The 16,323-nt window shown below is 39.4% G+C and overlaps 1 protein-coding gene across 2 annotated transcripts in view; it reads left to right on the forward strand.

Moving 5' to 3' along the window:
* tenm1 (teneurin transmembrane protein 1) overlaps positions 1-16,323 on the forward strand; it is a 349,430-nt gene that overhangs the window by 247,047 nt on the left and 86,060 nt on the right. For both annotated transcript variants that reach the window (XM_038305307.1, XM_038305308.1), the window contains 4 exons: positions 2,920-3,063; positions 3,363-3,615; positions 6,611-6,631; positions 15,378-15,610. In XM_038305307.1, the coding sequence (XP_038161235.1) occupies positions 2,920-3,063; positions 3,363-3,615; positions 6,611-6,631; positions 15,378-15,610 (651 nt within the window). The remainder of the gene's footprint in view (positions 1-2,919; positions 3,064-3,362; positions 3,616-6,610; positions 6,632-15,377; positions 15,611-16,323) is intronic.

Below are 16,323 nucleotides of genomic sequence, written 5' to 3' on the forward strand. Positions count from 1 at the left end.
TATAACACATTAATATAAGTGTCATCTATTTTTAGCACAATGTTAAAGACAAAAGTTTCCTAAATAAGAAGGTTTAGAATCTGATGTGTTTTTTTTCCTCCTGATTGGATCTATAATCGTATTATATGATAAATATCTGATGGATTTTATAATTTCCCTTTAAGTAAATCCCCACATCTGTACCTTGGTTTACTTCAATAACAGCCTACGGCCAATTAAAAATAACAGCTGAAACTCCTAAATAACTGCCTCACTGCGTAGTAAACAAGTGGACCAGACAAACCCGCCCTAACAAGTATCCTTTACGAGTTTCCGTGTCTCTGGAGAGCGGAAAACCAAACCGTCTGACACAAGCAAGGAAGCAGAAATGAGAATAAAAGATAAAACATAAAAAAACACAATATGATTTTATCAAACAGCAAAAACAGAACAACAGCAACGAAATAATGAAAAACAGCCTGATAACAAAACCCATAAATATCATAAAAACAAAAACCCAAACATTTCTGTTTAATAAATAACAAACAAAGCAGAAGTTAAACATGAAACTCCAAAGTCTTACACAATATATTATATCAATTACAAATAAGATTATTGTTCATGTTGCATCCAGTCTTGCATCTAGAAATAAACAGTTAATTTTATCTTTATAAATCTCATGACTGTTGCGAAAAACACTTCATATTTTGCGAGGAGTTAGATTTAGGATAATTAGAACTAAATAAATAAAGTCTGGCCTTTTAATTAACTCTTCTTCTCTATGTGGGATTATTAAGCTTCATAGTAATAAAAGTAATCATTAAAACAAACAAAACAGAACATGATTTTGGTATTTATTTATTTTAAAAAGAATTATTAGGTAATAAATTAGCCTTTAGATTCAAAACATGTTAAGTTTTGACCTCTAGGAAAACAAAATGAAGTCTTTTAGTCCTGCTTCTATTGGCTTCTATTATCTCTACTCATTTAAACAGAAGTTCAATTGAATTATAAACGGTTTCTACAGACATTATACTTTTCTAACTAATTCAACTCAATTCTATTCAGTTTATTTCTATAGCTCCAATTCACATCATGTCATCTCAGGTCACTTTATAGATCCAGATCAACCAGATCATCCAGTCAGATTGATTCAAAGTTTTCTATCTAAGGAAAACCAGCTGATTGCATCGACTCATTGACTCTTCAGCAATCCCTCACACTAAGCATGCTTGTAGCGACAGTGGAGAGGAAAAACTCCCTTTGAACAGGAAGAAACCTCCAGCAGAACCAGGCTCAGTGTGAGCGGCCATCTGCTGAGGCCCACTGGGGTTCAAGGAGACAGAAGCAGACATAGAAAAAAAAGCATAGATACAAAAGGCAACTGTCGACCAGCTCCACAGGCGGCCCCGTCCAGTAAACACACAGCCAGGCAGACGAGCTCCGAGCCAGCTCCCATGTCAGAGGATGAAGAGAGCACATCCAGTTAGTCACAGTCAGAGAAACAGGACTACACTGGAAAACAGGCCAAGCTCCAACATCTAGAAACAAAGGTGTTGATGGCAGCAGCACAGCTGATATTTCTCTCCAGGATGGAGTCACAGCCAAACAGGAACAGACCAGATGAAGCTACTATGAGAAAAAGCAGAGAGAGCAGGACGTTAGAGATTGAACTAACAGATTCTGCAGAGTGGGAGAATAGAGATAGAATGAAGCAGAATTATGAAAAAGGGGTCCCTATGTCCTCCAGCAGTCTAAGCCTATAGCAGCAGAACTATAGAGATAGCTCAGGATAACCTGAGCCACTCTAACTAGATTAGCTCAGGAACTTCCAGAGATAAACCAATTATAGTTCGAGGAGTGCTAATCATCAAATTTTTAACAAGATCAATCCTATTTATAAAGAATCCCATAAAGTCCTTTCTGCCAACAGCAGGTGGGATGGACGGTTCAACAGAGCTATGGCTGTAGAGCTGTGTGACTCCTGTAAACCACAGTGGTTTAGGTTTACAGGTGGTGCAGTGGGTACCACTGTAGCCTTGCAGCAAAAAGGTTCTGGGTTTGATTCCTGGCCCAGGGTCTTTCTGCATGGAGTTTGCATGTTCTCCTCGTCTATGCGTGCGTTCTCTTCCACGCATAAATCACTTCTCTAAATTGTCTTTAGGTGGGAGTGTGCGTGTGCATGGTTGTGTGTCTGTGTTGCCCTACAACAAACTGCTGACCTGTCCAGGGTGACCCCCCCCGTAAATAGCTTCCAAGACGTACATTTTAGACAGTTTTTATGTCTTACAGTCCATCCCTTCATTCATTGCCTTGTTTTGACTGTACGTGTGATATTGCATGTTAAAGAATGACATCGACATTTTGTGGTAAATATCTGCTGCAACACATGAAATCTCAGGGTTTAAAAGTTCCCAGCTCACGATGAATGTTCTCACAGCGGTTCTGGTAAATCGGCTCGTAGCTCTGCTTCAACAGCAGGATTTACCACCAACACCTCAGGAGAGACGACTGAACTTTAAACATGTTTGATTTTCTCCTGATCTTACGATTCCTGGTGGGGAGGTGGTCGTTAGAGGCTGATCGCCCCTCGTTATCACCTGTATACTACACCACGTAGGACGCACCATCAGGTTTAAACTCGGCCCAGTTGAAAAAATTCTCACGCAACTGGAGAATCGGCCTGAAAACGACAAAAAAATCCTACAGTTTATGCCCGGCTTCAGGTAGCTGACCAGCAGTGGCAGCCATGGATGGGGGAGGAGCTTTATTGTGTTACCTTCGGCTACTTACAGCTGTAAAAATCTCAAACCGCTCATATAAAGAGGAAGTGAATGTTTTTAAATCGTTAGCTGTTAAGACCTTTGTGAAAATTGTTCCTGGTCAAGAAATAGTTGCTCAGGACTGAACACGTCTCTTGTTTGTGTGTTTGCCTTCCAGTATCAGTGGGTTATGAGTATGAATCATGTCCTGGAGTCGTCCATTGGGAAAGGAGGACGGCTCTGATGTATGGCTTTGAACTGGTGCCTTCTAATCTTGGAGGATGGTCCCTGGACAAACACCATGCCCTCAACATCCACAGTGGTGGGTGCTCTCTTTAGTTACTGTTTCCTGCTTCCTGTTGTTCCTGCAATAATTAACATATAATCATCAAAGTGTCCTAATAAAGTCATTTTTATTAAACTTTAAATCTTATAGAAGCACATAAAGATGTTAACACTACTTCAGTCCTTTAACTGTAGACACTACAAATATACAAGTGTTATTAGTTTAATGTTTAACTTTAGGCAAAAATAGGGCGTGCAATGCCCTGTGGGAACGCACCGACTCAGGCAACATGTTCTGAGGGCTTTTAGAGATTTATTGCATTTCTCTCTCCACAGGAATCCTTCATAAAGGAAATGGAGAAAACGTCTTCCTATCGCAGCAGCCTCCGGTCATCAGCACCGTCATGGGGAATGGTTTCTACCGCAGCGTCCCCTGCGGTCCCAGCTGCAGCGGCGCCGCTCGGGACATGATGCTGTTTGCCCCCGTGGCCCTGGCTAGCGGCCCTGAAGGCTCTCTCTACATCGGAGACTTCAACTTCATCCGAAGGGTCCATCCAGACGGATACACCAGGACCATTCTGGAACTCAAGTGAGAACGGCAAACTTTAGTGCAGCGCTAACTATGTGGTTTCATTTTGAATTAAAAAGATGAGCTCAGCTGATAAAGGTTAGCTTTGAATTAGTGCCGGATGACATCAGCACCTCTGATCTGTTTGATCTGAGCTGAATACACTGAAGTTTGTCTTTTATTCAGAGGCAATAAATGTGAGGTTCTGACATCACAGGCCCTAATCTACCTCTTTAGGATGTGGGAGAGACTTTTTTTCTGAAACAAAGCCTTCTTTTTGTGGATTATGATGATATCACCTACTGTGCTGCAGGCACTACATTCTCCATTTCTCTATTTTCTCAAGCGTAAAATCTCAGTGGGATTGCACAGTCATTTGTCCTGCAGAGTGCTCTCCTTATGTAACTTAACTCTCTCATTTGCTGTCATTATCGTACCTCTGACTAATATTTCTGGTTTCATAGGGTCTCTATTTGATACCTCCCCATCTCCTGGGAGGAAATGACAAAAAGCTTCCTGTTTAACTTAATATTTAATGTGAAAGAACACAGTCGTCCAAATCGAGCCTAATCCTGCAATAAGAAAGGCGTTTGATGCTTTTTGTAATTTTAGTTTAGTTCAGTTTTACTGTGTTTAATCTCTGCTGTGAAAGCAATGCACGGTTTTCATGAGTAAATCTAAAGGTGCAGTTTTTATACTGTTGCTTTTGTACCTGCAACCCATCAAACCAACCTGCTCCTTTGTTAGACATGGAATTACACCCAATAGCTGGTTGTGTCGCCTTGTTGGTCATCAGATCATTGGAAATCAGTCTGTTGTGTAACAATGAGGCTCCAACCTTTAATCAGGCAACTTCAAATCTCTGATTTTGTTATGTTCTATTTTTGGCCTTTTGGAGGCTGCCTCAAAAGGAATGAAAGATTTTTTTCAAGCACTAAGCTCACTTAATCATGACAGCAGACAAGATGGAGGAGAGCAGGAGGCGGGGTTACCAATCTACTCGCTCTGGAGAGCAGAGTTCGCTGCTTTTAGATGTTGTCTCCAAAGTCTCCAGTAGCAGAAAAAAGTCTCTAGATTTGGCGCTAGGAGCTTTTTAGAAATCAAAGTGCTAGAGGGGTCTGAAAAGTGGCTAAATATAGCGACTAAAGCGCTAAGTTGGCAACACTGCTCTTTGCATGGTTTGTTTTCAAATGGTTTGCTGCTGTCTGTTTGGACCTTTCTGAACATGTGCAGCAAATGGACTGATCCAATATGGTGGACACTGAAGGGGGGGGGGTTAGACACACTAATATTATCAGCGTTCTGATGGGGCAACTGCCTGGTATTGCCTAATGGTAGATCCACCTTCGACCTCTTCCATAGATTCCCTTTTTGCAGACTGGTTTTTGCTGGGCAGACCAAGCCGCTCACATTAGCTGATGTCATCACAGTTAATTACGAGGAGCCAAATCCTGCCAATGACCCAATGCAATCCGCTGGGTTTCCTTCTAGAGAAAACTTTGAACCGTTTATTGATGGTTTGATTGAAGCGTCTCTCTAACAGACCTTGAAATGAAGTGCTTTGTTAATTAGTGTGATAGAGACAAACTGGATTAAACTGAATCTGGACCCTGGTCCTTTGTAGCACGATTAGCCTGCAGAGTGAATGCCTGCCTGTTGCTGCCAAATGTAGGAAGAGAAAATGTAACAAAAGAGCTGCATATTCCAGTGATAAAATAAATAAAGAGAAAAATACATGAAGAGCTAAAATCCAAAGACGATTAGTGTGAAACTGTCGTGTCTTTGGGGCGGCTTGCAGCAGACAGGAGGTGCAGACACACAACCGCTTTGGATAATTTGGTTCAAAACTAGCAGCAGAAACCCCATGAGATGAACCTTTGTTTTCATGTCGATCAGCAGCGGGGCAGTGCTGACCCTGGAAACAACGCTTTGCAGCGACTCTGACAAGCTGCTGAACCTGTTGTCTGTTTCCTGGACAGATAGCTGGACCGCATCAGCAGGGTCCATGAATCAACTGGTTTTTCTTTGAATCAATCTGACTGGATGATCTGGTGAACTGGAAAGTGACCTGAGATGACATGATGGGAATTGGAGCTATAGAAATAAACTGGATAGAATTGAATTGACCGAATCCCTGGATGCTTTTAGGGTCGTTTGGTGAACTAATCTCAGGTCACTTTTCCACTATTTTTTGATGGGAAGTCGTTGTAGTTCATTTTATCCTCTAAGTCCTAAAAATGGCCTTTAAACTGCTTCCAGACGATAAATGTCAGTTACTTTCGTTCTCATCTGTTCTTCAATTTCTTTAAAGTGGAACAGTTTTTTTTTTTCTTCTAACGTAAATCTTTCAGCCTGTTTAATTATGTCCAAGTTGTTCCATTGAAGTAATTTCCTGCCTCTGCTGGTCGGCAGTAATTAAGCCTGGGAGTTGCTTGTGACATTTTACTCAGCGTTCCACTTGGTGCCAATTACCTTCTAACATCGGGCCAATATGATCTGAATAGTCCTGTTCTTTCCCTGATAAACGACAAAATCATCTGAAATGATTTTAGAAATCTAATCGTAGCAAAACAGCAAAAACAGAAAATAAATCTGTTAGTGGGGGAAACGGCTTTATCACAATTCTTTCAACTGATTGAATGATCAAAAATAGTCCTGAACTGAAACAACCGGCTCTGTTTTATTCGGATCTTTAAAATGATGAATGAAGCCACTTCTTTAGCTTCACTTAATCACCTATCATCATTTTAAAAAGGCTGTTTAAGGAAATTAGATGTGATCTGCAAACAAAAGTAGAAATGTCTGTTTGCTCAATCATCTTCAAATGTATGAAAGGTTTGGAGTTAGACGTTTCTAAATACTGAGCCTGCAGAGGAGTTCTTCTACTATTTCATCAGAGACGCTTCATTATTAACCTGTAAAACCTGTAAAACCTGTTTTCTGTTTTTCTTAGCATCATAATAATGATCTTCTCTTTTTTTCCTTTTCAAACACCCCCCCCATGGCTTATTATCAGGAACCGGGACACCAGGCACAGGTGAGAACTCCTCATTAGCTGCTCATCTCTATACCTGTAGCATCAACCACAAAAACATGTCATGTATCAAGAGAAAAGGCAGAAGATGCTGCTAAATAGCTGTTTGCACGTCAGATGGGTCGGATCGCTGCAGATTGCATTGACCTGACTTTCTCTGAGGCAAACAGGAGTAGACCAGCATCTGCACATAAACCCGCTTCTGCTGTCGGATCTCTGAAATCCCCATTTAAAACTCCACGGGGGGATATTAAATTTGTACACTGGAAATCAGCCGAAATGTCAAGGATTTCATTTTTTTAGAGGATTACTTAAAGTCTGTTCAGAGGATGCGGGTTGGTTTGCTCCCTAAAAGCAGAAGTACAGGAATGGCTTCGCCGTCATCCGTGGCCCCGAGCCTGATGGTAGCATGAGCTCTGCGCCGTGTTTGACAGAAGATTAGGCAGCTGTTATAGGGGGGGGGTCCTCAGCTATCTAGGGTTATATTGTGCCAGTGGTGTGTTTGTTTGTCTGTCTGCTCCAGGCTGGTTTTATGGGGGGGGCGGTTTATCCAATTTCAAAAATAACAGTTCTAAATATATTTCCTACCTACCAAAGTTTCACCTTATGCAAATACAGTAGTATCATTGGGTGTTTATAGTTGCATTTTTATTGTACATATATATGAATGCACCGTTAAAATGTAAATATGCAAATTGGAGAATAATTTGGAGCAATAATGCCTGAGCTTCCGTTTCTCAGTGGAGCTTCCATCCACCTCAGCAGGATGCCGCTGCAGCAGCCACAGTTTTAATTGGAAAGAATGTGATGCTGTTCCAGTAAACAGAGTAAAAACAAAAGGCTTCTATTATATTACATGGAACTACATTGCCTAGCAACAAGATTCATAACCATTGAACTTTTATGTTTTATAATTTCTTAAGTCAAAAAAACATCATCAGCGGCTGTATTTGGTTTAATTACCGTCTCAGGACAGCAGAGAGCTGCTCATCTGGTCCTGAAACCATGAAGTCAGAGGGAGAGGAGCAGCGAATATATAAAATCAGTTTTTATCAAGTTCCCCTTTTCTTCTCTGAAACTTAACTAAAATACTGACCAGTTTACTACATCTACTACATCACTTATTCGCTGCAGAATGTCTCTGGTTCCTGTTTTTGGTCAAATTCAATGTTTTCAGCACCGATTAAGATAATATATTTTAAAAAATCTAACAGTTCCTACAGTAACTCCATGTTTGACTCTGTTATAGTTTTATTCATGGATTCTTCCTGGATCTCTGCTTTGGGAACTTTCAAGGATTTCATTGGTTTTAAAGTAACCAGCCTTGGTGTCGCCATCATCACTTTTTAAATCCTTGTCGTAATTTGATGAACTTTTACTTAAGATTACACACTAAATAATATAATTTAAACATTTTTAATTATCTGCTCTTTTGGCCAGTTTTTAAAGTCGCTGGAAGCCTACAGTAGCCAAAGCACAAGCTAAAGAGTCAGATGTATAACAAAAAACAGGTTTAGAAACACACAATGTCCATCAGCGACTTTGTTTCAGCAGGACTGATCGCAGGTTCGCAGCACTGGTTGCCGTGGCAACATTGATTGGAGATTCATCCGTTTTCCAGCAGATTGTCAAACATTTGAGAGGTTTTAGGTATCCATTCAGAACTGCAGATAGTTCATGAAAATCTTCAAAGTGGAGCAAAATTCTCCAATTTGGATGCCCTTCAAAAGTCTTCTCATTTCATCCTCATTTTCATTTTAAACAATCATATCACAGCTGCACACAGGAACAAATTAAGTGTTTCAGGTGTTGCTAGTGCATGTGGTGCTGTTTGTCTATACTTCCTTAGGCTTAACAGATTTAGTCCCATTGACAGTAATAGTGATTTTCAAAGGGGTTTTTAATATTTCAAGGGAATAAAAATCATTTTAGTCATTAACAGGCAAAAGTTAATACATTCGTACTGCAGGAAATCATTTTTGGCCCCGTAGACAGTGATTTTAACCTGAAAAAACAGATAAAAAGTGTTTTAAAATCATGTCTGACGGCCATTTTCAGCGAATAGAGCCTAAGACAAGGCTTAAAACCAGGCGGAGCCTTTCCTGTCGGCCCCAGGTGTGAACAGAGGAATCTAGAAAGGAGCTAGGGAGTAGGAGACCAACACAAGAGGGCAAACAAGAAACACCTAAGAACTAAAATACCTCCAGAAAAAACTAAAAATAGGAATCAAACCAATAAAACAAAAAAACAAAGAAAAACGTGGATCAAAGTGAAGGTGAAATCTCAAAGAAAACAGAACCGAAACCGTGACAAGCTGAAGTGTTTTGCCCAAGGATGAAACAATGGAGATGGATGGAGTGGGGTTGGAATGGGACACAGCAATAACCTTAACCCTCAACCCCCCCATCGCCCTAAGACACTTTCCACATGTCCAATTCTGTACAACTATGTGTTGCTGAACAAAATAACAAAGAAAAAAAGGCATTTCTGGGTCAGAAGGGGTTGAAAACTATCTGAAGTTACTGCAGTGTCCAAGAATAGCAGTTTAAAAGTCGCACTAAAAAACAGAGAATGGCTAAAAACTAAGAGCTAAAGTGTTAAATAAACACAAAGTGGACAAAATGATGTTTTATTGAAAACCGCTGCATAAATCAGGAAGGCAATATCTGCTGCAAACAAACCATTTATTCATAAGGGACAGCGTGAGAGTTCCAGACTGATCAGAGCTGTTAATAGATGCAACATTTAAATTAAACTAAATTGGTCGTTTAATTTGCTTCACTTTATATGTCCATTTTCTGCAGCCTTGAGTTTGCTTTTAAATCCACATTGAATAAAACAGAGTAAACACTTGAGCCAATAGGAAAGCTGCTACATGTTGGGCTGCATGCAGACGAAGCTATAGATCCTTTAGTTTAGTTTGCATGAAGTGGATTCTTCTGAAGGCACTTTGGAGACTCTTCTTTTGCACCCTGGAGGCTTTGCTTTTAGTTCCTGCTTCCATCTTTTTCTCCAGAGCTGCTTTTCCCTGTTAGCAATATGTTAGTGTTTCTTCTTTATTCTCTTCCATTGTTCTACCAAAGTCAGATACATTAATAATTCAGTATCATCCAACTTTCAAAGCTTTTTACCGTTCATTCTTCTTAGCAAAGTGCCTATCAGCTGAAAGGGGCCAGGTGCTTTCTGAAGGAAACTATAAGACGTATTTAACTCACAGCCGCTGAACAAAATATTCTGTCCCTCAAAGAGTCTGATGAAGGAGGAAGGCTGGTTATCTTGGTTATCTAATGATTGGTTTGGAGAGAAAGAACAAAAAAGCAGCAGCCGATCAACTGGGATTGTTGCTGATATTCAATGTGGAAGGAATCAGGAAGGGCTGGAGGGGGACTGCCTGTGATGCTTTTTCCCTGCAGAGGATGGATGCATTCAGAAACAGAAGCATCTAACAGAGAAAAACAGGCAGGTACCTTATTTTCAGCCACTTATAGGCTCTTTGCTAATGTTTTTGGTTGCTTTAAGAGGCCCGAGAAAAATCCTGCGCCTCTGTGAGCCGTGGCACGTTCAGAAAAACCTCTCAGAGGATCCAGTTTAAATTATGGATGTGCAGTTCAGCGCTGAACTCTGCAAACAGTTATGCACTTAATGGAGTAGGTGAGTGACAGCAGCCCTGTCTGTTTGCTGCTTGGTTATTTGTAAGGGTTGCTGGAGGTGGAGGCTTTTATCAAACACTTGTTTTAACTTTTAATGGTGTAGGTTAAAAAGTAAAAAAGCATTTACCTGGAATCACAGGAACATTTAGGAGCCCATTAGCTACATTAGCACACAGGTCTGTTGGTTTAAATGAGCAGAAATATTGAAGCACGGAGACATAATTTGTTTTCTGACATTTCATGTTTTCATTGAAAAGTGTTTGTCATTGAAAAAGGCAAAGAAAAAAAGACTTTACCAGGATGTTGTCAGGTTTAATTAGATGGAAGCCTCTGACCAGACCCGGCTAACATCACATTTCAGAGAACAAAGTGTTGCTTTGAACTCACTTTGCTGCGTTTAAAGTGCAAAATTTCAATTCTCTATTATTTTTTGGAAAGATCAATGTGTTCAGGTCTCAGTAGTGCAACATCACAGCCTTGTGGTTTAGTAATTAATGAACTGCAGCCATTGAACATCAGTAAGTCCTCAATTTAACAGCGTTGGCATTCATTGCGCTCCAGTACAGTTCAGCTGGCGTTCATTTTAAGGGTAAATGAAATCGATGTTCAGAGTTTGCCAAAGTGAGCGCAGGTCCTGCACAGACGAGCAAAGAACATAAACACCTCTGCTCAATAAGCAGTCGCTCCACCTTTCATAGGTGTTATCGCTCTACCTTTATTTTCCTGTCACTGCTTTGTTTTATGCTAGAAAATAGTCCCTGAAAAAATCAGTTAAATCTATCAAATAAAATCTACATCACCTGACATCAGAAGCAGAGATGCTGTCAAGCAGAAATGCATGAATAAGATAAGAGTGATGAAATATGGCGTATTCTAAAAATGCAGCGCTGCTCTTAAAGGTGTTTGATCTAAAATATAGATGCATGAGTGAAGCTTAAGGTAAGAACTACGTATCTGTAGATTACAGATTATTCCATATTACTAAACCAGCCATGGTCACTGCAGTCCTCTCTACAAGATATGGATCAGATATTAGATTTATGTAGAAACATTATCATATTATCATCAAACTTTGTTATAAATCCTCAAAATTAAATTCCCCAACAAATAATTCTGAATTCTGCTGTTATTTGTGAATTAATTTAAACGTTTATCCTGAGGAGTCTCATAGATTAGCGTCCTATCAGGTGATGAGGTATAAACCGATACATGATCCTGCTTTTATAGAATAGAATAGAATAGAATAGAATAGAATAATATAGAATAGAAAATCCCTTTATTGTCCCTCAATGAGGAAATTCTGGTGTTTTCAGCAGCAAAACGTTATAGAAAGAAATGGTAAAACAAATGTGGACCTTAGAAAAATGTATAAGAATAACATTATAGTGAAGAGTTTAAAGATAAATAATAAAATCCTGTAAAGTGTTTTAATAATATTAAACTGGAGAATAAATAACCAACATGCAGCTATGGACATTTTTACAGTAATTTGAAAATAGCAGCAACATCAGAGATGTGCAGAATGACAGCAGCAGGTTATTTAACTGACTAAGGTAGAAACTGAGCAGAATCAGCATGAATGGAAGAACTGGTTGAGGTTGTTGGGAACAGTGGTGGTTCTAGAGTCTTCCAGCTGCTGGGAGGAAGGATCTGTGATAACGCTCCCTGATGCATTGAGTTACAAATATGTCCTCCATATATTTGATACTAAGCTACCAATATCAGCTAACAACCAGAGTCGCCTGCTGGTTTGACTTTTGTTTGACTTCTAAGAGCAACTGATAACTGTTCTATATGAGTTTATCCAGCTTAGGGTAATAAACGAACTCTCCGTCTCCCCAGGAAGTTCCTGACCTCACTGCTCTGTTCTCCAACATATTGCTTCTTCTTCTGTTCTTGGGTATTTTCTTCCTTCTTGGTGGCTAAAGGGGATGCGTCTTCCTTCATTTCCCCAGAAAGTAGAACCATCTACGGTGGTCACTGCTTACTCCTCCTCCAAACACACCAATCTTCATATACAGAAAAAAGGCACAAGGCTAACAAGTTTGTCCCTTCTCAGCTACTGTAATCATGGAGATGCAACATGGTGTCTTTCATTGGACGCACCACCTACTAAATTTGTCATTTTTTGGGCAATTTTCTTCTTTTTATGTGTTGGTATCTTTATAAGCAGACATTACTTCATTCAAGGTTTGCTCACTGATGGCAGGAATTGGTTTATCTAAAAATAAAAAGCTGTTTTTTAAAGATACGTATCTGGAAGTAAAGACAGAGTCTGTCAGAAAGAAAAGGCAAATCAGATGTTTGTGTTTATTACTAAAATATGAAGAAAAATGCAATTTTTATGGTACTTGCACAAAAAAATGTTATTTTAGTTCAATTAAAACTGAAATTCCACCATTATAAAATACAGAACTGATTGAAATATTTTTTACTATTTTACATCATATATTTTAGTAATTCTGATTTTCATGCATAGAGTTAAGTATGTATGGAAGCCTAGAGAGGTCATACTCAACTTTTTTTTCCCTTTGCCTTCTCCAGAAAATGACATAACTATCTCGTTATCACGGTTTAACCGTTAATTGTTTTTACAACGAGATAACGAGATAATTATCTCGTTGGTAAAACAGTGATTGATTTCTTGACATAACGAGCTGATGAACCTGTCTGAGTAATGAATGAGGCTGGCCATCAGCCCTGGATTCCCAGTCCATCCATGCCTCTCCTGCTGTTGTGGTGTTGAAAGATGGAATCAGTTTTAAAACCAATCATCTGGTCTCATGAGAAAACAACTTTCGTTATCTTTAGATAATGATAAAAATGAACTTGTTTTCTCGAGAAAACCACTGTGAAAAAGTGTCAGAGGAACACGACCGCTCTGGCCTTCCTTAAGTATGGATTAAGAATCTGCACCCAATAGATTTTTTCTTCATTTATTTTCTTTGCCGCTCAGAGGAACATCTCTGAAGTTCATACATTAAAAGCATAACCTGAATATATTTAGGAGGAACCTCTTCTATTCTGCTTCATTAAGCAGCAGAAATCTTCTCTGGTTTCTCAGTTTAAGTATCCATGATGTCCAAACTCTGTAAAAAAAACTGCTTTATAATAAAGAGGCTCAGACATCATCTGGATTCTTGTCCTAAAAACATTTTAAAGTAACCAGAAAGTACCCAGAGTTAACAGCAGTGCAGCAGATTTGAATGAATGTGAGTTCTGTCATCTTTATTCGCTGCTGATCACAGAAGCTCCAAAACAAACTCCAGAATGTTTAAATGATGCACCGACACGACCACGCCAGTCCAGGCTCACCTTGCTCCTTTAAAATTAGGAGCTACACTCCTTTCCATTCGTTACACAAACCTTCAGCTCCTTTGAACGCATCTTTGCTTCTGAAAGAAACAGCTTCAAACATTATTTCAGCTCCTTGGTTTAATTCACAGCTTCTTTGTGACATCGCTGCCTAATGGGATCCAATTAGTTTGCCAGACAGCACTGGTTTGCAAGTTTGGAAGTCCGTCAACAAAAACAAAGCAAAAAAAAAAACAACCTTCTTTATTTGTTATTTATGAGGCATATTTTAGTCCAATATAAAAGGATGTACTGTAAGCTTAAGCCAAAAAAAGCAAATTACAAGTTCAACTTCAAAAAGAAATAAACTGGTTTAGGAATATTACCAGACCAGTGAGTTCAAAAGATAAATTATAGTGCAGTTTAAGCAAGAATTAGGTCATGTTTTGGTGTAAAGAAAACTATTTGCTGTGGTGGAAGAAGCTTTTATCACATTTAAGGGGAAATTTCCCTGAATTTGTTAGCAAGTGTTGCACAATACCAACAATAAGTCGACTAAAAGAAGTTTAAATGTTTTAAAGTTGTTTCATCGGAGCGTTCAGCAGGTCAAGGCAGCAGAATAAAGAAAAGATGCCTAAAGAAAATGAACATCTGGATGTTTATGAAGACCTGCTTCCAGTTTGAGGTCAACTTTGATTCTTTGCAAAGACGGAAAAAGTTTGCATGAAACAAACGCTGAAAATTGTAGAACTGAAACAAAAACAGAAAGAAAAAAACCATCAGTTTGAAAAGAGCTGTTATAAAATATATATATTATTTCCGACACAATTAGAATAATTTCTAGACAGAAAAAAAGGATGGTTTGTAGTTAAAGGACAAAGGAACTGATTTTTTTTTTTATTCTTAAATTTGTATATTTTTGTGGCCTTTGGTTATAAATTCAAAGTTATAAATTTAGCCAAGGTTCCTAAAGTTGCATTTGAATAAATCTCTTTTTTAACAAATTCCTCTAAGTATATTAAATAAAGGATATTAAAGTGTTTCTTAATGGTTTTATAGGTGACCTCTTTATAATCTCTAGAAATTAATGTTATGGATTCTCCTTTACATCACTGACATCTGCACCTCAGACACCAGCCAAGCACGGAGGTGGAGGTGTAGTACTTAGGGCTTGTTTCACATCCAGAGAACTTGTGGGGATTAGTAAACCATTATCTTCTGTTTATTTAAATATTTTAGAGTCAAAAATGAGACTTTCTGTCTAAAGGTGAAAGAATGTCCCAAACTGGATTATTTACAGAATAATAATCCCTAATCCAGCTGCAGACGTTCAGCAGATGTCCAGTTCTTTAGTGGATTAAAAAAAAGACTTAGAACCATAAAGGAGCATCCATTACATCGATGTCTATGAACCTCAGTGAACGGGAGCCATTATAAACAGGTGACGTATAAAACCACACAGTAAACAGCTACTTTAATGTCTTTTTATTATATAATAAGCATTTCTACTCTTAGCATAATCCTAAAAATAAGATCAGATTAACAGTTGGATTGTTGTGCTGCAGCCGTCTGCACCTTGGAAATGAGCTTCTCTTGTTTGAGTCCAGTTTCCTGATCATATTCACTGAAATAACCTGGTTGCTTCCAGGTTAGCACTCTGCTGCTCAACAGCAAATTTATTCTGGCTTAATTGGGCGAGTTTCTGTCAGCAGGAGTTCAGTCCTTGGCAAAGAAGTAAAAAGCATAAATGCTTGTTTTTGTGTTTCACCTCATTTTCAACCTAGTCTGTCTTTTTCTTTCTGAAGCACCAGCCCTGCACATAAGTACTATCTGGCCATGGACCCGGTGGGCGAGGTCCTCTACGTGTCTGACACAAGCAGCCGCAGGGTGTACAGAGTGAGGAATCTCGGGCAGCCCAAGGATCCAGCACGCAACCTTGAAGTAGTGGCGGGGACGGGGGAGCAATGCCTGCCGTTTGACCAGAGCCACTGTGGGGAGGGCAGAAAGGCCACGGAAGCTGCGCTCAGCAACCCTCGAGGTAAGGATGATACGCTCCGTGCAGCCCAGGAACTCTCTCTCTCTCTCTCTCTCTCTCTCTCTCTCTGTACGCTGCTGCCATCAGCATCAGTTACATTTACCGTCCCTCCAGGAAACTCTTATAGATTTGTGATCAAAGTTTAGTATTTGCTAATATTAGGTACACCTGGCTGGAGGGCAAAGCATCGGCTGACTCACTGAAGGTCGCTGCAGACGTCCTATAGCAACTATAGCAACTCATTACATAAGTGGTTTGGGGGAGTTTCACCCCCCCTCCCAACCTTCTCATTTTGGGCAAAGTGCAAAGTCGATACAGGACACTTAGAAATCTGCAGCAATGAGATCATAAAAATGGATAACCTTGGAACCATCAGAGATGCTTTGAAGCTTTTACTCTTAAAGGTAGAAAATGTGTGATGAAGGAAAGCTGCAGGCTGTTATCTGTTCATGATGGCTGATTAATGCTGGGATAGCTGAGCACACAGCTTTATTTCCTCATATATCAGCCTGACTTAATCACAGACCTGAGACAGTGGATGTGACAGTGTTTAGATATGAGTTGGATCCCGCATGCATCATTTCATTCTGTTGCTTATTGGAGGTTTTATTTGAGTAGGAAGTGATTTATTCTCTGATTTCTTTGAGTTTCAACCCGTTTGTTTTGAACAAAGCTTGTGTTTCGTTGTCATTAAGGTGCGTACCTCTAAATTATTG

Source organism: Cyprinodon tularosa, unplaced genomic scaffold (assembly GCF_016077235.1).
Source record: "Cyprinodon tularosa strain WSP-4 unplaced genomic scaffold, ASM1607723v1 ctg555, whole genome shotgun sequence".
Classification (NCBI taxonomy): Eukaryota; Metazoa; Chordata; class Actinopteri; order Cyprinodontiformes; family Cyprinodontidae; genus Cyprinodon; species Cyprinodon tularosa.